Source organism: Lampris incognitus, chromosome 7 (genome assembly GCF_029633865.1).
Source record: "Lampris incognitus isolate fLamInc1 chromosome 7, fLamInc1.hap2, whole genome shotgun sequence".
Lineage (NCBI taxonomy): Eukaryota > Metazoa > Chordata > Actinopteri > Lampriformes > Lampridae > Lampris > Lampris incognitus.
The window spans coordinates 9,501,284-9,525,532 of record NC_079217.1 but is presented as its reverse complement, the minus strand read 5'-3'; the positions used below and the strand labels follow the sequence as shown (position 1 = coordinate 9,525,532).

The 24,249-nt window shown below is 45.7% G+C and overlaps 1 protein-coding gene across 2 annotated transcripts in view; it reads right to left on the bottom strand.

Annotated features, from left to right (window-relative positions):
* The window catches only part of caln1 (calneuron 1), a 159,120-nt gene that overhangs the window by 70,494 nt on the left and 64,377 nt on the right, over positions 1-24,249 (bottom strand). For both annotated transcript variants that reach the window (XR_008810504.1, XM_056283212.1), the window contains exon 4: positions 18,000-18,112. Coding sequence is in view for 1 of the 2 variants with exons in the window: in XM_056283212.1 (XP_056139187.1) it covers positions 18,000-18,112 (113 nt within the window). In the remaining variant the exon portion in view is untranslated. The remainder of the gene's footprint in view (positions 1-17,999; positions 18,113-24,249) is intronic.

Here is a 24,249-nt window from a genome sequence, read left to right as displayed (position 1 = left end):
GCATGTACAGATCCTGCCTGTCAGACTCTCACCTCTCATCCCTGATGCACATCCACTTGCCTAAGATGACAACAGACTTTTGACCCAAAGCCAGCTGTTGCCTTATGGATGCAAACAGCTAATCGCAGACTCAACCAGGGAGATGGAAGTAGGACTACATCTTCATCTGCCATGTTTGAAAGGGAGGAAGACAGTGAAGAGAGCAGTCAGGAGGATAGTGATGACAACAGCTTGTAGGAGAACCGTGCCGCATAAAGACCGAGTACCAAGCAACATCTCCAGGTGCTCCCTTGAGAACCAGACCAAAAAAAGTTAAGTGCACCTCTGATTACAATCGTTCTTCTATTTAGGCTGGGTTGAGATAGTGTGATGTTGTTTAGACGTAGCTCTTTTTATGTTAGCCACTAGAGGTCCCTGTGAGCCTGTGAACGGCATACGCATTACAGTGATGCAAATTCTTCTGGGTAACGTTAGCGGTCCGTGTTATGTTCTGAAAGGAGTTAACCAGCAGTAGCTAGGAGCTATGTGCTAGTCTGTTTGTGTATGACTGAAGCATAATAAATGGTTGAGTTCAACAGCACGAGTGAGTGAATTCATGACATGGTGTCAGAAGTGAATTTTCCATGTGAAAGTGAGAAGGAATGAGTTTGGAGCCGCGAAATGGCCAAGTTTCATGCGCCTGAATCATTTGACTTCACCCAGTCATCAGCATGGCCGATCTGGAGACAGCGTTTCTCTCGCTACCGGACTGCAACGAAGCTCGGCCAGGAAGATGGTGATGTTCAAGTTAACTTTGTTTTATGCTATGGGCAAAGAGGCAGAGCCAATATTTAGCACCTTCATATTCCCAGAAGAGGATAATGATTAACATTTTGTGCCCAAGCGGAATACAATGCACGAGCGTGCATGTTTTCACAGACGCTCCCAGCGACAGGGAGAACGTCGAGGCGTTTATAGGAAATCTTTACGAACAGGCTGAACATTGTGATTTTGGGGCAACTGAGGATGAACAGATAAGAGATCGCATTGTTATTGGAATTGCGGATAGCTACGTATCTCAGAAACTACAACCGGAACCACCCTTAACCCTGGAAAAAGCCATCTGTGTTGCTCGTCCGTCGGAGGTCATTAAGTGCAAAATACTGGTGTCAGGTCTACTGAAAATGAAGTAAGTGCAGTTACGTGAAAATTCAAGCAATTCAAATGGTTTGAGAAGAGGCATGCTAAAGGCAAAGGTAATCAACTTAAAGGAGCATTGAAAGCAACACATGAAAAGAGTCGTTCAAGGTGGGGAAGGAGGCATGAGTTTGGAGCATGTTCTGCAACAGGAAAATGCTGCCATAAATGCAATAAGATTGGCCACTTTGGAAAAAAACTTGTAAAACTAAGCTTGTAGGGGCAGTAAAAACTACAGTTACTGATAGTGATGAGGGCTGTGTATTGCTCCTTGGAGCCGTTTCAGAGGACATTGATCTTGATGAGGACAAATGGTTCACAGATCTGCAAATTAACGGTAGTATGGTGTAATTTAGAATTGACAGAGGCTCAGACATTACAGTAATAACAGATGACACATACCTGGGCCTGCTCCAGTGCCCTCTTCCGAGAAACACTAAAGCAGTTTTCACAAGTCCCGGTGGACAGCTTGTTTGCAAAGGCAAAATTCTGACTGACTGTGTGAGACATGGACAGAAATACACATTCTGGATATATGTGACGACAGGTCCATTTACCAGTAAACTGCTTGGATTTAGAATAGCAACCAAAATGGGACTTGTACGCAGACTGAACGGACTTCAGTCATTTGAAGATGCTTTTGGAGACACTGGACTATTAGAATGTGGCCCTACTGTATTGCCACACCACGACGTATCCCTTTTCCCATCCTACCTCAGGTAGAAGAAGAACTGAAATAGATGCAGTCTTTAGGCATTATTGAGGAGGTGAAAGAAGCCAACCGACTGGTGTGCTCCTTTCTCTCTTATGATTATTTCATTGATGCCAAAATAATTTCCAATGTGTTGACCGTTAAATACCATCCTATTGTTATTTCCGACCGTGCCCCTCTTTCTTTGGATATTAAGTTCCCTACAACCCCGGTACTCAGCATTATGGAGACTCAATACTTTGCTTTTGTCAGACGATAGTCAATATACACTCACTGGCCACTTTAATAGGTACACCTTGCTAGTACCGGGTTGGACCCCCTTTTGCCTTCAGAACTGCCTTAATCCTTCGTGGCATAGATTCAACAAGGTACTGGAAACATTCCTCAGAGAGTTTGGTCCATATTGACATGATAGCATCACGCAGTTGCTGCAGATTTGTCGGCTGCACATCCATGATGCGAATCTCCCGGTCCACCACATCCCAAAGGTGCTCTATTGGATTGAGATCTGGTGACTGTGGAGGCCATTTGAGTACAGTGAACTCATTGTCATGTTCAAGAAACCAGTCTGAGATGATTCGAGCTTTATGACATGGCGCGTTATCCTGCTGGAAGTAGCCATCAGAAGATGGGAACACTGTGGTCATAAAGGGATGGACATGGTCAGCAACAATACTCAGGTAGGCTGTGGCGTTGACACGATGCTCAGTTGGTACTAAGGGGCCCAAAGTGTGCCAAGAAAATATCCCCCACACCATTACACCACCATCACCAGCCTGAACCGTTGATACAAGGCAGGATGGATCCATGCTTTCATGTTGTTGATGCCAAATTCTGACCCTACCATCCGAATGTCGCAGCAGAAATCAAGACTCATCAGACCAGGCAACGTTTTTCCAATCTTCTATTGTCCAATTTTGGTGAGCCTGTGCGAATTGTAGCCTCAGTTTCCTGTTCTTAGCTGACAGGAGTGGCACCCGGTGTGGTCTGCTGCTGCTGTAGCCCATCTGCCTCAAGGTTCGACGTGTTGTGCGTTCAGAGATGCTCTTCTGCATACCTCGGTTGTAATGAGTGGTTATTTGAGTTACTGTTGCCTTTCTATCAGCTCGAACCAGTCTGGCCATTCTCCTCTGACCTCTGGCATCAACAAGGCATTTTCGCCCACAGAACTGCCGCTCACTGGATATTTTCTCTTTTTCGGACCATTCTCTGTAAACCCTAGAGATGGTTGTGCGTGAAAATCCCAGTAGATCAGCAGTTTCTGAAATACTCAGACCAGCCCGTCTGGCACCAACAACCATGCCACGTTCAAAGTCACTTAAATCACCTTTCTCCCCCATTCTGATGCTCGGTTTGAACTGCAGCAGATCGTCTTGACCATGTCCACGTGCCTAAATGCATTGAGTTGCTGCCATGTGATTGGCTGATTAGAAATTTGCGTTAACGAGCAGTTGGACAGGTGTGCCTAATAAAGTGGCCGGTGAGTGTATTTATTGCAGCCTCAATTGATAATTTTATTGCTATAAATCAGAACAAGACAGAATATGTATTGCTCACTACTGTGGGAATCAATGAAAGCGTACCTACGGGGTCAAATCATTTCCTACTCTGTGCATTTGAATAAAACCCGTTAAGCCAAACTGCAAGAGCTCTTTATTAACATTAGTACATTGGATCAACAGCTTGCCACTTGCCCCTCTCCCAGTTTACTCAAACGTCGTGTTGATTTACAGACTGAATTTGATCTCATCACAACCACTGATGCAGAGCACCTTCTTTTGCATTCACGCTCCACAAATTACAAGCATGGTGATAAGGCAAGCCGGCTCCTGTCTCACCAACTACATCGCCAGGCAGCCTCTCGTATGATCCCTCAGATAAAAGATTCATCAGGCACAATGTATACTGACCCTACCGCTCGTTTTATTCTTCTTTATCATACATCTGAAGCTCCATCTGACACCACCAAAATGAATTCTTTCTTAGATAGTCTCAATTTCTCTGTTATAAACCCTGAGGTTGCTAAAGAACTCGATTCACCATTAACTGTAGAGGAAATCACCCTCACAATGAAAAGCATGCAAAACGATAAAGCTTCTGGTTCTGATGGATTTCCAGTTGAATTTTTTTTAAAAAGATTTCAGGCTAATCTGGGGCCACATTAGCTTGAAATCTTTTTTAAAAAATTCATCTGGAAATACATCAGGGCCAGATTGCCCCAATGCGACAAGCATGAGCGCAAGTCCGTGAACACAGGATGGCTTCCAGCGCTTTACCTGTGCTCCCATCCATAGGGTTAGTGGTTGTGGCAAGAAGGGCATTTGATGTAAAATTCTGCCAAATCAGTATGCGGATTGACAAGACCATACTAGATCAGTCAAGGCCTGGGTGAACAAATGGCCACCATTCGTGCTGTGCCCTCACATGGTACCGTTGGAAACTATAAAATCCACTGTGGTGACCCCGGAAAAACAGGGAACAAGCCTAAAGAAGAAGGCTAATCTGGCCCCACGTTTGCATTCTGTATATAAGGAATCACTGCAACAAGGCCCTCTCCCTGCTTCTTTAAGATACGTCTGCTTCTATAAAAAAAAAGACAAAGACCCAAATGACTGCAGCTCTTACAGACCTCTGTCTTTAATACATTTGGATGCGCTTCCAATGGTCTCACGGTCTCACCATCCCACTTCTGACACCAATGTAACTGGGGGCGGGGGGGGCAGCTGTGGAACCGCCGCAGCCGGGATGCGAACTCGCATCTCCACACCACGGGCGACTACATTAGCCAGTAGACGACAGGAAAGGCTAGCGAGTCTAGTCATTCATGATTGTTATTATATATATATATATATATATATACACACATACACACACACACACACACACACACACACACACACACACACATATATATATATATAAAACATATCCCAGCCAAAAGCCTGTCAAACTACGGTCTCCTTGGTAAATGTAAGTATACTTTCTCGCAAAAGTCTACTTGAGTAGCATTATAGGCATTTAGGCATTTAACGTACTCCAGCATACAATAACTGATGATGCAGGAAGATACTATACAGTTGTTCAGTGACCGTAACCTTTATTTTCTGACAGCAGACGTTTTCACTTCACTTAGCATTTCAGTGCATTTCCCACACGTACACTGATTAACAGGGCCATATATAGAAACATTTTTGAGATACAGCGTGTGATTGAAAGACTAAATTCACCTTTATATCACACAATAAGCAGGTAATGAGCGTAATATTTGCCAGAGATGTCCTACTGTAATCTTTGTTGCTGTGGCTATCGGGCTGTCAACTCTCATATTCCAGATCGTATTCGAGCTCAAACATGTACTGATGGATTTGAGAACTTGCTATTTCCAATCAAGAATGAAAAATTGTGTTACTTAGTAGGTTTATAGTTTGCTTACGGAACCTCCCTACACTGGTGTTGTATCGAACTGTTTCTCCGTCTAGCTCTGTTTCCCCCTGAGGATTAGGCGGTGCTAAAAGCACTTACTGCTTCCTCTCGTCAGGCTTCTGGAAGTTGTGTAATCAGACGAAAGCAGTGGGCTTTAAGGGAGGGGGGGGCCTTAAAGAGACAGCTAAAACCGCTTGTTTCAGGCAGAGGTTGAACCATGGATGTATTAGTAGAACTGGATACCGGATCAAAAAATGGCACCTGTTCATTCCTTTGAGAATTGCTCGCCAGGCGCATACGCCAAAAGTTTCTGGCTTCCGGGTTACTTCCGGGTACATGGGGCCCACTAAATATGCACAGTAGTGTTACTCCCATCATGCCTCTAGGCTATGAGAACAACTTGTACATAGCCATGCCGTCATGCAGGGGATTAAAAAAGATTTTTCTAGACTTTGGAATTTTTTAAAAAAAGATTAAAACCCCATGGTTTAAAAATATACAACACAAAGAGTAATAATTGACCATGATTATAGCTGCAGGTGTCCTGTCAACAGTTTTACAGGCGTCTCTTTTACAATGGTGGCCTATGGGGAAAATTCTTTTTGGGCCGCAGGGGATTTTTCGCTGCAATACCGCGAGTGACGACTGGAAAAAACTGGCTGCAAGGCTGAGGGGCGGCACCGTATCCAGTTCTACTATAATACATCCATGGGATGAACTGGTGCTGCATAAAGGACCAATGATCCATCCATCAATCCATTATCCAAACCGCTTATCCTGCTGTCAGGGTCGCGGGGATGCTGGAGCCTATCCCAGCAGTCATTGGGTGGCAGGCAGGGAGACACCCTGGACAGGCTGCCAGGCCATCACAGGGCTCACACACACACACTCACACACACACACACACACACACACACACACACACACACATATGAAATTATTATATTATCAAATCAATCAAATTGTAAAGTCCACTGTTTTAATTATCATAATATTGGCAATTGGTGATGAAATTATGCACAATTATGTACCCTATTGTGTCCATTCAATATAGGTATAATTCTAAGCTGATTTGAGCTAATGGCTAGTTAATAGACAGCCATTGCTGTCTATTAAGTTTCAATTTTCTTTGAATTGGAGTTATATAAAGTCCAGTTAATCCAATCTAAAAATACTGGAGAGTCTTTAAAGGATTTTTTTTTAACTGTGAATCACACAAATCTACTCTAGTGGAGCTCCAGGATAAAAACATAGCCCTGGAATGAGCATGATATGGCCACTTTAACATAATACCAGAGAACGTCTCTCTCTCTCTCTCTCTCTCTCTCTCTCTCTCTCTCTCTCTCTCTCTCTCTCTCTCTCTCTCTCTCTGTCTGTCTGTCTGTCTGTCTCTCTCTCTGCATAGCATTTGCAATATTGTCAGACCCTTTTCATGATAGCAGAATGAACAGATACGGGAGGGGTAGAGTGAGGGGAGATTGTCCACTAATTAATCGATCCGAGGATGGCATCATTCTCTCGGACAAATTAAAAAATAAATAATTAAAAATGCTAAAATCGAGCATCAAATATACTTCGGTGGTCCTTAATATACATGGGCAGCCCGCCCAAATAAAGTCCATGTGTGGGAAATACTGAAGACTGTGACTCGTGTGATGTACACACTGTGAACCTGGCTTGGGGACTACCGAGTCAGCTCTGTAATGTAAATTTGGCAGGTTTGATATCCACAAATGTCACCAGTTATATTAATATTTTTTATCGTTAAGCAGGTATGTTTGCAGATACTAACAATACGACTTTGTAAAATGGCCAAACATAATAACCCAAACGACATTAGTATGTTGCTCCAGTAGAAATAAAAGAAAGAGGCCCTAAATATTACATTCTGCTTATTTGTGTAAAACAATGCAAGCATACTTCAAGTGTTTTCGACATGCATTGGGGACAGATGTAAACCCAGGACCTTCTTGCTGTGAGGCGACTGCGCTAACCACTGTGCCACCGTGCTGTCCCTCGACTGATCATAACACCTATTTGTTTTTGTGGCCCCCAAAAGCAATGTGTGTTGCCAATGTGCCCTTGAGCAAAGCACTGGACCCCAACTCCGAAAAAAAAAGTTTCATAACTGCTGGGATAGGCTCCAGCATCCCCACGACACTGAGAGCAGGATAAGTGGTTTAGATAATGGATGGATGGATGGATGGATGGACGATAAGAAGTGTATTATAAACTGTAAGGTATCGAACATTAACAGCCACAATGCTGCCACTGGGCCTGGCAGAGGAACAGCTTTGACCAGCCTCTCTGCACTTCAACTGCACATTCATTCACACACGTCTCAGGGGAATTTCCACACTATACCACTGTGTTCCATACTACATACACATCATATACACATCGTATACCCTACCATACCACTGTGTCAAACACACAATTCTCAAACATCCTCATTCATTCTGGTTACAGCTGTTGTTGTTCCCTGTCAACCAACAACCATAACAACAATAATAATAAGTAACAATGATAATCATCATCATCATTACATTTATAGAGCGCTTCATGTGGAAGGGGGTAACTCACTCAACAAAAAGTGACGCACATCATGTTCAACAATGCGAAAAGCTAAACTTGATCTTGAACTGAAGAATGTGACCCAAAGTGGCTAATTTCCACCCACATTTGCAGCTGCTCCCGGTTTTTATATCTGGGGGGGGGGGGGGGGACAAAAAACAAAACAGAATAGTGACAACACGCCCCTATGTATGCCGCCGCCGACCCGGCATTACTTTCCTTGCTGCAGTTCGTAGGAGCAAATTACCCTCTTTCTGATCATCCCAAATCTCACACTGAGATTAATTAGTGTGAGAGAAATTAAACAGCAACTGAAGACACAGTGAAGCCTTCATCCGCTTCATTATTTGCCCCGTACCTGCACCCAGCTACAGTCACTTGCACACGAGGGCCGAGGGCGTGAGGAAGACCAAGCCCAGATAGCAAAATTGCTGTGGCCCGGACCCGTCCCACACCCGACACTTAATCTGGCCCACATAACGTGTGGAATGATGGCACTTGGGCGGTCCGCTCCTGTTTGCCAGATCTGGGCCAGAACCAAGCCATAGCTATGCCTCATGTGCCACATATTTGCCAAAGGTGGCCCATATTTGTTTTGTGATATTTGGGCCATGTTCACCATTTACCACACGGGCCACTTCAGGGCCACATCCAGATGACATGTTGCCCAGAGCACCGACTCTTTGCCAAAAAAGGCCCAGATTTGATTTGGCATATTTGGGCCATATTTGCTGTTATACATGTGGGCCACTTCAGGCTCACATCCATTCTGTCAGGGCCAGAAGGCCATCAGTGCCGCATCATTGCCTGAAGTGGCCCACATCTGGATGCTATCTGGACGGTGACGCAAACGCTCCCTCACAGCGTGAAGCGTTTAGCGGTTTGAAGGCCGAAACTGAACGCAACAGGTGACACGCTTATAAAGACGCTGTGGTGCACCTCGTAGTGTCAGCCGCTCTTACTGTACACTACATCCGAGTACAGATGGATGCTCTGAGAGGTACTTTGAAAAAAGAGTTGGACTATCCTAAAAGAGTAGCGTTAACAAATGCCCCCAACCCCACCAGAAACTGAGGAACATGAACACGCACGCACATATATGCGCACACACATAAACTTGTTTTCTATACTTAGAAGGACCCTCACTGACAACATTCACTCCCTATCCCCTAACCAGAACCTTAACCACAACAGCTACATAACCTTAACCATGACTTTAACCTTAACCTGATTAATCCCAACTCAATCCTAAAACAGACCCTTAAAGAAGTAAAGAGCGGCCTCACACTGACGGTTAAAAACTCAAATTGGTGTCTACCAACACGGGTATCACCGGTTTGAATCCCGTGTTACCTCTGGCTTAGTCAGGCGTCCCTACAGACACAATTGGCCATGTCTGTGTGTGGGAAGCCAGATGTGGGTATGTGTCCTGGTCACTGCACTAGCGCCTCCTCTGGTCGGTCAGGGGCATCTGTTCGGGGGGGGTGACTGGGGGGAATAGCATGATCCTCCCATGCGCTACGTCCCCCCGGCGAAACTCCTCACTTTCAGGTGAAAAGAAGCGGCTGGCGACTCCACATGTATCGGAGGAGGCATGTGGTAGTCTGCAGCCCTCCCCGGGTCGGCAGAGGGGGTGGAGCAGCGACTGGGACAGTTCGGGGTAATTGGTCGGGTACAACTGGGGAGAAAATGGGGAAAAATCCAGGAAAAAAAAAACCTCAAATTGGCCCTCACAAATATAGAAGTACAAGAACCCCACCCACACACACACACACACACCAGCAAAAGTAAATGAAAAACAAACAAATGGCGGTAACGGTGTAACTATTTGTTAATCAAGGGGCCCTGTCTACGTGCTGGTGATGATTAGTGAAAACGACAAACGTTTGTCGTTGTCCAATTACACGCTCATACTCACCCAAATGAGGTAATTAGACACGTTAACACACTGTACAAGAGTGTAGGAAGGTGAGCGTGCGACGGGCAGAGTGAATCATCATCCAATCACTCCAGCTGGTGAGGACGCGACACTTTGCTTGGCACCGGCAGAAGGCAGGGACAACGACCCGGCGAGCGGTCGGAGTTGAACCCTCGCAGCATCGGCGGGACCGCGGCGCAAGAGCATCCGCCGCACGTGGTCTCAGAGAGGTATTGAATAAGTCAGCCGGGGTCCAGCGGTGTCACTTTTCTGCTGAGTGAATGATTTCTTAAAGAGACAAACTTTGACACAGCGCCCCTGGGAGGATGAATATTTTATGGCAAAGTCATTGGGGGGGGGGGGGGGATGAAAGGGGAGTTGGCGAACTGCGGTCAGACGTGTTGATAAGGCAGGAGTTTAGTCAGGGCTACCTCACAACCGCGCCGGGTTAACTGCTCTCAGTGCGGCACCCTGTCATTTCTCATGCTTAATGCAACAGGCTGGCAGTTCACATCGACTCAGTTTCCTGCTACGCCGAGCTGTTGCTCAGCCTGGCGGTCAGGAAAGCTGTGGAGGTTTGTGGTTTGGTTTCCGGGCTCCTTAAGCGTCTGGTTGTGGTCTCTGTGAACAAGGTTCAAGGCGCCGCAGGTTCAACCCGAGATAAACAGTTACCACAGTTTGCCACCCAGATGAAACACAATCAGGGATTTTTATTTTATTTTCACGACCTCTCAGGGATGACTTGCTAGTTTCGTGGTTCTTATACTGGACTCAAGACTAACCTGTAGCTCTAACAGTACTGCTGTTGCATTTCACCATGAAGACTGTGTTTACTGCATTTTTTATTTTGTTAGCTTTTGCAGGGGGTATATATTTTTTCTTTTACTACACACAATTTTTTTTACTGTTTTTGCCATTTACATGTTTATATGCCATTATTTTTATTATGTATGTTTAACAAAACATGTTGAAATGATGGTAGAAACTATTGTTTACAATGTTACTAAACACTATTAAAAAGAAAAAAATGTTCTTGCCACCGGGGAAGGTTTTGGGTAACACTTTGAATTACAAGCAATTTAATACCAGAATCTACTACTACTACTACTTACGGCTGCTCCCGTTAGGGGGCGCCACAGTGGATCATCCGTTTCCGTCTCTTCCTGGCTTCTGCATCTTCCTCTGTCACACCAGCCACCTGCATGTCCTCCCTCACCACATCCATAAACCTCCTCTTTGGCCTTCCTCTTTTCCTCTTCCCTGGCAGTGCCATATTCAGCATCCTTCTCCCAATATACCCAGCATCTCTCCTCCACACATGTCCAAACCGTCTCAATCTTGCCTCTCTTGCTTTGTCTCCAAACCGTCCAACCTGAGCTGTTCCTCTAATATACTCGTTCCTAATCTTGCCCTTCTTCGTCACTCCCAGTGAAAATTTAATACCATAATCAAAATATAATAACAGTAATAATAATAATATCAGAATCAGAAATATATGCAGACATCACCAAATAACTATGATGAGTAATAATTACTGAGTAAAACTTTTCTGTGTCTCTAGCTTGCTTGGTTGTCATTACAGTGTGATGTTAAATATAATCCACATCAAACTGTATGGGATGAATTCACAAATCCAATTGTACCAAACACAAGTATTATGAATCCCTTGTGTGTGTGTGTGTGTGTGTGTGTGTGTGTCCATCTATATCAGCAGACTTCAAATGAAAATACTTGAATATATATTTCCATCTATCCATTAGCTAAAGCAATTATCCTGCTCTCAGGATCGTGGGGATGCTGGAGCCTATCCCAGCAATCACTGGGCAGCAGGCGAGGAGACACCCTGGACAGGCCGCCAGGCCATGACAGGGCCAACACGCCGAGACACACATTCATACCTAGGGACAATTTAGTACGGCCGATTCAGCTGACCTACATGTCTTTGGACTGTGGGAGGAAACCGAAGCAACCAGAGGAAACCCACGCAGACACGGGGAGAACATGCAAACTCCACACAGAGGACAACCCGGGACGACCCCCAAGGTTGGACTACTCCGGGGCTCGAACCCAGGACTTTCATACTGTGAGGCAACAGCGCTAACCACTGCGCCACCGTGTCGCCCAGACTATATATATATATATGTGTGTGTGTGTGTGTGTGTGTGTGTGTGTGTGTGTGTGTGTGTGTGTGTGTGTGTGTGTGTGTGTGTGTGTGTGTGTGTGTGTGTGTGTGTGTGTGTGTGTGTGTGCACAAATGATGAGTGTGGCAACAATTACAACAAACTAGTCACCCAATCAAAAATCAAATCTCAGTGAACAACCAATCAAATCAAAGCTGGCATTTAAAACGGATACCTAAACAAAAAAACAAACAAAACCCCCAAAGCGGACCACTACCACCTCCAACCCCTGCATATGCCTTACATGGACAGAAAAACCTTCCCACGCGCCAAGGTCACCGTAGCAGCCAAACAGGACTTGGCAGAGGATCCGCTCATTAGCCGTTCACCCGTCCAAAGACTTGTGTTCTCACGGTGCTAACCACAAACTCCCCCGAGACCCACGCCCAGGTCGAGGCAAAGATCACATCAGCGAGCAAGGGCCTTGCCAAGTGTGGCTGTCGGCACCAAATGTCCCTTCCTATTAGAGCTGAGCGATATTGGAAAAATTCAACACTGCTATTTATTTATTGATTTCTGACATCTATTGCACTAATAAAGAATAAAAAGGGGTGCGATAATTTCACTGTGTGTCTATATATATATATATATATATATATATACACATACACAGTGAAATTCTGCTCCTCATTAGTCGAGCACTCAACACCACTGACGGTTTCGGAAAAAAAACGCCATATATATAGATATATATAAATATATATATAGGCAGCTTTTAGCTTTCAAACCTTCATTTTCAAAGAATTGATCACTCTTATCAATGACTTGGGTCTTTTTTGGAGGGGAAAATGAGGCAGTTGTCCATGAAATCAGACTGGATTACATCATTTGTCATATCTCCTAGAATGTTTTTCAAGAGTCGTCATAAAAAAGCAAAGTAAATCCGCATAAAAAGTAAACCCACAGTTTCTCTCTCTCTGACCCATTTAACAGACTCTCTAGTCTCTGTGTGCATCTCGAGGCAGCCAAAGGTGTCACAGTTACTGTGTGAAAGCACATCTGGTGTCTGTGAACAACAGTTGTAAAATCACACGAGGACGGGACTGTGCTGTTCCTCAGAGGCCGAGCTGGAACTGGACTACTGCTCTTTCCAAGCCAGATCACATGAGGACGAGACTGTGCTGTTCCTCAGAGGCTGAGCTGGAACTGGACTACTGCTCTTTCCAAGCCAAAAGAGAAGACTGCATGAGTTGCATGACTATCGTTTATCTCTTTACCCAGATAATTACTGTTTTAAATTTGTAACGTGAAAAATAATATCAAAAACAATGGAGTGTCCAGCACTTTTCAGAATCAGAATTGTGTTTATTGGCCATGTAGGTTTTGCACATACCTGGAATTTGACTTCAGTTTCGTGGCTCTCTCAGTGTAATTAACGTAGAATAACAACACAACACAACAACCAATGTAGCAAATTCGGGGGACAGCCGGGAACTGCTGCAGCCGGGACACGAACCCGGGTCTCCCGCACCACGGGCGACTGCGTTATCCAGTCCACTAAAGGGTCCGACCGTTAGCCAAGGGCTAGCGAGTCTATTCATCCATGATCGTTACACTACCCCCCCCCTTTGGGAAGCGCATCAGCATAAGCCTACAGTGAAGGTTAAGTATTGGTTAATCCGCCGTGTCCTATGCAGTCGCTTAAGGGTGCCCTGAGCGTCATATATCAGTGCTTCGACAAAACGCCGTGGGGTAAGAACGGGCTCCATAGTTGTGAAATGAGAACATAAGGTAAAGTGAAAGATTCATTTTTACATGACCCTGCATCTGTAGAAGTGCATTTTAGGGAGTGATTCAGAAGATGACACTAGTGTAACCAGGTAGATAGAGCTCCTTCTGACAGCCGGATCAGAATCAAACTCATAATCAGAATCGAGCTTTGTTGGCAAAGTATGGTTTCCCCCAATGTACCCAAACAGCACAAATACCACACGGAGAGACAATGCTACAAATAATAACACACATACTTCACATTTATCTCCTGGGCATGCACACTGACACACTAGAATGCATAAACAAGGATAAGGTCCAATTAAGGCACAGTAAAAAGTGCACATTAAATGAGTACCGTAGTCACCATAAACTGCAGAGTCTGGTGTACATCGTAGAGTATAAATAATGAATAAACGGGTGCTACAAAACAGCAGTATAGGGGAGCTGCTTTTGTACCAGTTTGCAGAATATATGAAACGCAAAGCTAGTTATTCACAAGTGAAGTGATCTCTCATCTCATCTCATCTCATCTCATCTCATCTCATCTTCAGCTGCTTTTCCAGGGTCGGGTCGCGGTGGCAGCAAGCTATGTAGGGCACTCCAGACATCCCTCTCACCAGCAACGCCCTCCAGCTCCTCCTGGGGGATCCCAAGGCGTTCCCGGGCCAGATTCGACATATAGTCCTTCCAGCGAGTTCTGGGTCTACCCTGGGGTTTCCTCTCAGTTGGCCGTGCCTGGAAAACCTCAGAAGGAAGGTGTCCAGGAGGTATCCTAATCAGATACCCGAACCATCTCAGCTGGCTCCTTTCGACGCGAAGGAGCAGCGGCTCTACTTGAGCTCCCTCCAGATGTTCAAACTCCTCACCCTATGTCTAAGGCTGAGCCCGGACACCCTACGGAGGAAACTCATTTCAGCCACTTGTATCCGTGATCTCACCCTTTCGGTCACTACCCAAAGCTGCTCATGACCATAGGTGAGGATTGGAACGAAGATTGACTGGTAAATTGAGAGCTTTACCTTCCGGCTCAGCTCCTTCTTCGCCACAACGGTCCGGTAAAATGTCCGCATTACTGCTGATGCTGCACCAATCCACCTGTCAATCTCCCGCTCCATCCTACCCTCACTAGTGAACAAGACCTCGAGATACTTGAACTCTTTCACTTGAGGCAACAACTCATCCCCAACCCGAAGGGAGTAATCTGCCATTTTCCGGTAGAGAACCATGGCCTCAGACTTGGAGGTGCCGACTCTCATCCCAGCCATTTCACACTCAGCTGCAAACCGCTCCAGTGCGTGCTGGAGATCACGTTCTGATGAAGTCAACAAAACCACATCATCTGTGAAGAGCAGAGATGCAATTCTGGGGTTCCCAAAACGGACACACTCCTCACCTTGGCTGCGCCTTGAGATCCTGTCCATGAATATCACAAACAGAATCAGAGACAAGGGAAAACCTTGGCGGAGTCCGACACCCACCGAAAACATGTTTGACTTTGTGCCAAGAATGAGGACACAGCTCTCACTTTGGTTATACAAGGACCGGATGGCTTGTAGCAACTGCCCCAGTACCCCATACACCCGTAGTACCCCCCACAGAGTGCCCCAGGGTCCACAGTTGTAAGCCTTTTCCAAGTCCACAAAACACATGTCGACTGGCTGGTCAAACTCCCATGCCCCCCTCAGCACTTCCGCAAGGGTAAAGAGTTGGTCCGTTGTTCCGTGGCCAGGATGCAATCCGTATTGTTCCTCCTGGATCTGAGGTTCGACAATCGGTCAGAGCCTTCTTTCCAGCCACCTAGAGTAGACTTTCCCAGGGAGGCTGAGCAATGTGATGCCCCGATAACTGGAGCACACCCTTCAGTCCCCCTTTTTGAATATGGGAACCACCACCCCAGTCTGCCAGTCCACACGTACTGTCCCTGACCTCCACGCAACACTGAAGAGGCATGTCAACCAAGGCAGCCCAACAATGTCCAGAGCCTTCAGCATCTCAGGGCGAATCTCATCCACACCTGGCGCCTTGCCACCAAGGAGTTTTTTAACTACCTCAGAGACCCCTAGCCAGGGATATGGGTGGGGCTTCCCCTGAGTCTTCAGACTCTACCTCCTCCACTGAGGACGTGTTAGCCGGGTTCAGGAGCTCCTCAAAGTGTTCTTTCCATCGCTCGACAACATCCCCAGTCCGGGTCAACAGTTCCCCTCCCCGGATGAACACAGGCTGAGTCAAGCCCTGCTTCCCCTTCTTGAGTCGGCGGATGGTTTGCCAGAACTTCCTTGAGGCCAACTGAAAGTCCTCCTCCACAGCCTCGCCGAACTCCTCCCACACCCGAGTTTTTGCTTTCACAACCACCGAAGTGGCAGCCCTCTGGCCCCCTGGTACCTGTCTGCTGCTTCAGGAGACCCCTGGGCCAACCAAGTCCAAAAGGCCTCCTTCTTCAGCCTGATGGCTTCCCTCATCACCGATGTCCACCGGCGGGTTCTTTGGTTGCTGCCTCGACAGGCACCGATGACCTTTTGATCACAGCTCCTGCCTGCCGCATCTACAATAGAGGCTTTGAACATGGCCCACTCAGACTCCATGTCCCCAGCCTCCCTCGGGATACACGAGAACTTCTTCCGGAGGTGAGAGTTGAAGACCTCACGGATAGGGGCCTCTGCCAGACGTTCCCAGTTCACCCTAACTACACGTGAAGTGATATTGAAAAGAAAGTATTACTGCGCCTGGTGGTTCTTAGCCGGGCAAAGCACGTTCAGTCGGTAAACTCTTGCTGACTGCCGACCGAGTCTGTTACAGCCACGTTTTCAGTGTATACAAATCGAAACCGCCTTATATAGAAGGAATGGTTTTTTTTTCAACTGGAAAAATAACCGGTCTATGTTGTCCAGTGATGCCTCTGCTTTTCCAAAGCATAATTGGCTGCAGTTTCACCACCTCCAACTGACCGGCCACCTGTTTGCATCTCTTTCTCTGTTCTGTATTGGGGGCCATACTGCTCCATGTTTTTCATTAGTACAGTGCACCCAGCGAGCTGTCAGTACACACAATACAAGTAGACCCTTCATTGCCAAGGTTAAAAATCACACTGCCATTTCCAGTGTAATAAAATGTACATTTTTCCAAATATGTGAGTTTTCCTGAACAAAATGCTATTTCAACTACAGGTGGTGGTAGGATTGTGGGTAGAATTGTTTTTGATATAAAAGCTAAACCTCAGTCATGACACTCAAACTTTAAAACATATAGATGCTGAAAACCATTAAAAACCAGTTGATTTAGCTTACTGTTATCAATTTTGGAATTTTCCCCCTTTTTCTCTCCAATTGCATCCGGCCAATTACCCCACTCTTCCGAGCCGTCCCGGTCTCTGCTCCACCCCCTCTGCCGGGGGTGCAGACTACCACATGCCTCCTCCGATACATGTGGAGTTGCCAGCCGCTTCTTTTCACCTGACAGTGAGGAGTTTCACCAGGTGGACGTAGCGCATGGGAGGATTATGCTATTCCCCCCCGAACAGGCGCCCCGGCCGACCAGAGGAGACGCTAGTGCAGCGACCAGGACACGTACCCACATTTGGCTCCCCACCCGCAGACACGGCCAATTGTGTCTGTAGGGATGCCCGACCAAGCCGTAGGTAACACGGGGATTCAAACCGGAGGTCCCCATGTTGGTAGGCAACGGAATAGACCGCTACGCTACCCGGATGCCCTATTGTCTCATCTTCTGAGTCTTGGTGTTCTCTTCGTGTTGCCTTTTTGGAGCCAGGCCAACATTATTGTCATGTTAATGTAATGCTACTTAGACTAGCCGGTGACTTAGACTAGCTGGTGAGAAAAGCAGGCAGGTGAGAACGGGAACAGGTGAGTGTCAGGTAATGCCCCCTGGGTAATGCAGTTTATTTAGGGTCATTAAGAATCGCCCAGACAACCTGATATGGAGAGAGCTGGAAAGAGTATCAGAAACTTGTCTGTGAATGTTCTCACTCATCCAGGTCATGGTTATCAAAAGGAATTGAATAGAGTGCAACTGGACTTGGTATATATCGGATATATACCAAGTCCAGTTGCACTCGATTCAATTCCTTGGGAGTACCAGTAGCTTGTAAGAAGTGCTGGTGCGCAAGAAAAAGTCACGGTACACCAAAGAGTAAAATGTTAAAGTGCCGGTACTGTGCACTGGTGAATACTAGCCCATTTCGAGCACTGTCCATTTCATCAGTTTCACTGCTTCAAACATCAAGTCGTCATTTAGCTTTACGGAGCAAATTAAGGTTAAGAAGTGCTTAAGACGGAGGATGCTTTACCTGCCAGAAAATAGTGTCTATTGTGCTCCCTAGGAAGCCTTCTCTCGTTTCAGATGACAGCAGTTTGGGCCCGAGGATCGTCATGAACTCATCAAAATCGACTTGTCCATCACCTGACAAAACAGGAACAAAAAAAAGAGGACAAGTTGACACAGCAGTCACTTTATTTAGTTCTTTGCAAAGGGCAACCCCGAGCAAAGCGTGCACGTCAGATATGCAAGTACAAAAAGGTGATGTTTAGCCGAAATCTCAGAATAACTGGAATAAAATTCATCCATCCATCCATTCTCCAAACTTCTTATCCTCCCTCAGGGTCATGGGGGATGCTGGAGCCTACATAAAGCTAATTTAAATTAATCAAACCAAAGGAGTTCAAATATACAGACCAAGGAAACAAGCAATCTGCAGACAACAGACGAATGCTATCCACCATTTAACAGTTGAATGGCAGTGGGGACATAGGAAGCCCTGTATCTCTTCGTCACGCGTCACCTTGTGCGGTCATGACGTCACCAGTGAGGCTCAGTTCACCCGCGAGGCTCAGTTCGCCCGGTTCACCTGATGCGCGGACATCCACAAGCAGGTAAGCAGGGGAAACAATCTTGTTTGTAATTAAATCATGGTATTAACGGTAGTATTTTAGTTACTTTATTAACCCTAACCCTAACCTTGACCCTGACCAGGACCCTAACCCTGGTTGTGGATGCCCGCGGTTCTGGTGACGTAGGCGAACTGAGCCTGACTGATGACGTCATGACCGTTCAAGGTGATGCATGGTATTTGGATGCATCAGCTCTCCACAGAAGTTAATGGAAAGGACTGGCGTATCATCTGCACGCAAAATTGGATTTTGGCATATGCATTGCACACGGTGTGAAAGTGTAATATCATGTTATTTGTATGCAGATTGGTGAGACCGGGTTAAATATCGATACTGCGTCTCATTTTTAAAGATCAATTCTAGCGTCAATAGGCTCGATGCCAGTTTAATATTTAGTTTCTCTCTTCTACGTTGTACCCGTTTCATCAGAGCACCCCTGTCTGTGCAAACAACGTTCCCTTGTCGTTCACACATCTTAACGCATACACTTTTTACTTCTCCACTACCGTTGTCGTGTCGCGTACACTCATGCACAGCGGTGCACACCCTGACTACCAGCACCTTATGCTGGGTTTCAGTCATGTGACTTTTGGCCTGTGGTTTTGCTTCCGGTAAAACCGGAAGTAACACTTTTTTTCTCATTCAAACATTCAATTTACAATAACAAAACTGTTATTTGCCTTTAAAAACTGGCCTGTGTTTTAAAAGATTCAGATTCAGACAACTTTATTTATCCCAGAAGGGAAATTCAGTTTTACAATCTACCCAGACCAAACACAAACTCTCAGACAAGTGGCAATCATCACCATGTCTGAGACAACAGACAGATCAGTACATGGGCAAGAGATGCACACTGTCACCCTCGTGTGGCCTTGCATGCAGACTCACACGAGGACCAGGCGAAGGGTAAAAATTCATATAAGTTAGAAGAATGAATGAATAAATAAATAACTAAATAAAGCATTCTAAGATGCATTGCACGTTACATTCCACCACTACATTCAGTGAACGTACAGGCCCACAAGCCATGCAAAACACAAACAAGGTATAAACCAACTATTGTGGTTTAAAACAATATAAAGAATTTACTTAAAATGACTAGTAGTAGTAGTAGTAGTAGTAGTAACTCTAACATGCATGTGATTCAGTAACTAACAGTTGAAAGCAACAAAAAATTGTCCTCATTCATCTATGCAGCGACTACTACTACTACTACTACTACTACTACTACTACTACTACTACTTCTGTTGGCTGCTCCCGTTAGGGGTCACCACAGCGATCATCCTTTTCCACCTCTTCCTGTCCTCTGCATCTTCCTCTGTCACACCAGCCCCCTGCATGTCCTCCCTCACCACATCCATAAACCTCCTCTTTGGTCTTCCTCTTCTCCTCTTCCCTGGCAGCTCCATATTCATTCATTTATGTAGCACTTTGTAAAAAAAAAAAAGTGCTACATAAACGAATGAAGTCAGTTTTGCTCACTACATATATACTCCAGTTGGGAATCAAACCCGGTCTCACAGGTGGCAGGTGGAAATTCTACCACTCACCTTAGAATGATTGCTAACCTTTGGCAAATCATTTAATGGTCATGCAAATGTATTCAGATTTAACCTATTGATGGTGCATTCACCTCATAAATCATGATATCGTGTTCTCCTATGTGAAGGCACACACGCTGCTTTTAATAATAAAAGGAATCAGTATTGATACTGGGGATTCTGGCCCTGTATTACTTGGTATCGGATCAAAACCAAATTTTAAGGTATCGTTCACCCCAACCTAGAATATGACACACCCACATCGTTCCCAATTCAGGTCCTACTATTTACTGGTTCAAGCTGGAAAACAACTTTTTGAGTTCTGAACCCATTTAATTTTGGTCAAAATGCTCTTAACGGTTCAAAATTAGGTGCAACAACCGGGGCGGAACTCGTTCCATGTTGGTGGAAAAGGGGTATGAAATGAACACCTGCTGCTTTATATTAAATGCTTTGCAATGAAAGCTGGTTTTAGTGGTATTTTATGACTCTGGATCATAATGGACAGCGCTTCCTGCATATCCATCAGATCAGTTTCACTCCAATCAAACCGATCCAGGGTTAATTTGAAAACAAAGCAAGACCGTCCTCTCAAAAAGGTCACAGTCCAACTGTTATGGACTGCACTCAGTTGTAAATGACACACAACTGAAGGAGAAAATAGAAATGGACTGCATTTATTTATTTACTTATTTATCCCCCCCCTTTTCTCCCCAATTGTACTTGGCCAATTACCCCACTCTTCTGAGCCATCCCAGTCACTGCTCCACCCCCTCTGCTGATCCGGAGAGGGCTGCAGACTACCACATGCCTCCTCCGATACATGTGGAGTCGCCAGCCACTTCTTTTCACCTGACAGTGAGGAGTTTCACCAGGGGGACGTAGTGCGTGGGAGGAACAGGCGCCCCGGCCAACCAGAGGAGGTGCTTGTTCAGTAACCAGGACACATACCCACATTTGGCTTCCCACCTGCAGACAGGGCCAATTGTGTCTGTAGGTACGCCCGACCAAGCCGAAGGTAACAAGGGTAGTCGAACTGGCGATCCCCATGTTGGTAGGCAATGGAATAGACCGCTATGCTACTCGGACGCCCCATGGACTGCATTTCTACCATGCTTTTCTAGTCTACCGACCACTCAAAGCCCTTTACAGTGTATGCCTCACATTCACGCACACACATTCATACACTGATGGTGGAGGCTGCCATGCAAGGCACCAACCTGCTCATCAGGAGCAGTTAGGGGTTCAGTGTCTTGCTCAAGGACACTTTGACACGCTCTCCACAGGAGCCGGGGATCGAATCAGCAACCTCCTGATTACTAGATGACCCACTCTACCTCCTGAGCCATGCCGCCTCCGGGTTTGAAAAAAAAGAAAAGAATTAATTCGGTATGAAAATAAGCCCTGTGATTTGAAAGCCTGCATTTGTAAACATTTTAAAAACTAGATATGACTGTTTTAAAATGGCACTGTTGGCTTGCTGCACCCAGCTGAGTTTCCAAGAGAACATCACTGAGTTGGATGGACCTGCAAGTACTGCTGTGGAGGAGGTCTAGCCTGACTCCTCAACTGGAGAAAGAATAGTAGAAATGCTCCTCTTTATATTATGTATTAGACAGTTTTTTTTCCTTTCATAAAGGAAATCGGACAGGATGAGAAGACGTACAAGGAGGAGAACGAGTAGATGCTCATCAAACGAATCTGAACTCAATATACTGATCTGAGAGCAGACGATATCAGGTGTGTTCCCTTTGGGATGAGAGTCGACTGAAATTTGCATAATACAAAAAAAAAATCACAGGCTGAGAAAAGGCTGTCTTCTTTTACAATTACTGTCAAACGAATACAAAGACACATCTTCAGATGCATTTATCAATACACAGGGTGTGATGTGATAGTCTTTATATCATAGTCCATCCATGCTGGGTGACGGCTCATAAAGACATCCATTTCTGTTCAGAAAAAGCCCTCGAGTGGTTACAAAAGAGGACAGCTGGTGACCCTCATCATTAATCTGGACGGGTTATGACTGTCTGTAAGTGACTGTCTGTATTTGATAGAGTTTCAAGTGAGTGGAACTTGGAAACTGTGAGTTGAAGGAGTAAAAGGCAATGCAATATCGAGTGAAGTGTTTTTATAGGCCCCATTAACTGCTTGCTGTACGCTGAACAATATTCTTATTCTGTCCCGGATGCGTGTTTCATCTACGCAAAAACTGACAGATAGCTAACAAACAGGACTCAGAAAAAAGTTGAACACGGGAGTGAAGTTAAGGTGTTTTACTGAGTCCTCGTTTCTCTTCTTTTCCCTTTTTCCTTTTTAGTAAAACTGAAATAAATGCAACGTGACAATGCTTTGGTTACAAACTGTTCTCAGGGTACAGCACAAATGAATTCTCAGTGCTTACAAATAGCCTAAATGCATGTGCTACGACAAGAAGCTACAGTTAGCTTAGCTTAGCATTTTCAACCTTAGCAAATGAAATTATCACAAATAGCATTGTTAATCCAAACGTTTGAATTCCAAATTATTATGCTGGTTTGCACAAAACACGGAAAAGGTAACAAACTTACAAGCAAAGGCTCTCCAAGGAACAAATGTAAAGAAAAGCGGAGCGGAACTTCCTGTCTGACACATGGAGAAACTCCTGCAAACTGTGAGTCACATGATCTGAACTGACCACTGAGAAAACGCTTTACATTTATCACCGGTTTTTTACAACAAACTACCACAAGGCGTGCTAAAGAATATGAATTTGAAGGCCACAGAACATGTGCCATGACAATTCTTATAGGTTCAAAAGTAAAAAGGAGTAAGTGAAGCCAGGGACAACAAATCCAACCCATTGGCGGGGGGGGAGCATGTAAGGGGATGCCATCTTTCCTGCTAAACAAATCAACAAAAAACAACTCTTGGTAAAATTGCCATCCTTCCCCTTTAAACCCCCTTTTGGATTAATTATGCTATGTGATATGTCTTAATCAGGGAACTTTTTATCATCGATATTTGAATTCTATTCATATTAATGTTCGGTGGATATTGTAGTGAATCTTCTTCTTTCGGATTGTTCCCTGTTTCTCATGAGTCGCCACAGCGGATTTTACAGTTTCCATCAGTACCCTGTGAGGGCATAGCACCAATGGTGGCCGTTGTTAACCCGGGCCGTTACCAATCCAGTATGGAGTCTCTATCGATCCAGCATGGTCTTGTCAATACGCATACTGATTTGGCAAAAATTTACATTAGATGCCCTTCCTGACACAACCACTCACCCTATGGACGGAGGCACAGGTAAAGCACCGGATGCCATCCCAGTATTCATGTATTTGCACCCATGCTTTTCGCCACAGGATATTGTAGTGAAATAATATCCATCCATCCATTATACAAGCCGCTCGTCCGAATTCGGGTCGCGGGATGCTGGAGCCTATCCCAGCAGTCACTGGGCAGCAGGCGGGGGAGACACCCTGGACAGGCCGCCAGTCTATCACAGGGCCCACACAATCACAGTTAGGGACAATTATTCACCTGACCTACATGTCTTTGGACTGTGGGAGGAAACCAGAACACTCAGAGGAAACCCACGCAGATACGGGGAGAACATGCAAACTCCACAAAGAGGACGACCCCCAAGGTTGGACAACCCCAGGGTTCGAACCCAGGACCTTCTTGCTGTGCGGTGACTGTGCTAACCACTGCGCCACCGTAGTGAAATAATATTGCAATAAAATTAATTCTTAAGTATGGGCGTAATTTTAGAATTACTCTACAAACATGGGGGATCGGCTTGGTCGGGTGTCCCTACAGACACAATTGGCCGTGTCTGCAGGTGGGAAGCCGGATGTGGGTGTGTGTCCTGGTCACTGCACTAGCGCCTCCTCTGGTCAGCCGGGGTGCCTGTTAAGGGGGCAGGGGGAACTGGGGGGAATAGCGTGATCCTCCCACGCGCTATGTCACCCTGGCAAAACTCCACACTGTCATGTGAAAGGAACCGGCTGGCGACTCTGCATGTATCGGAGGAGGCATGTGGTAGTCTCCAGCCCTCCCCGGATCGGCAGAGGGGGTGGAGCAGAGACCGGGATGTCTCAGAAGAGTGGAGTAATTGGG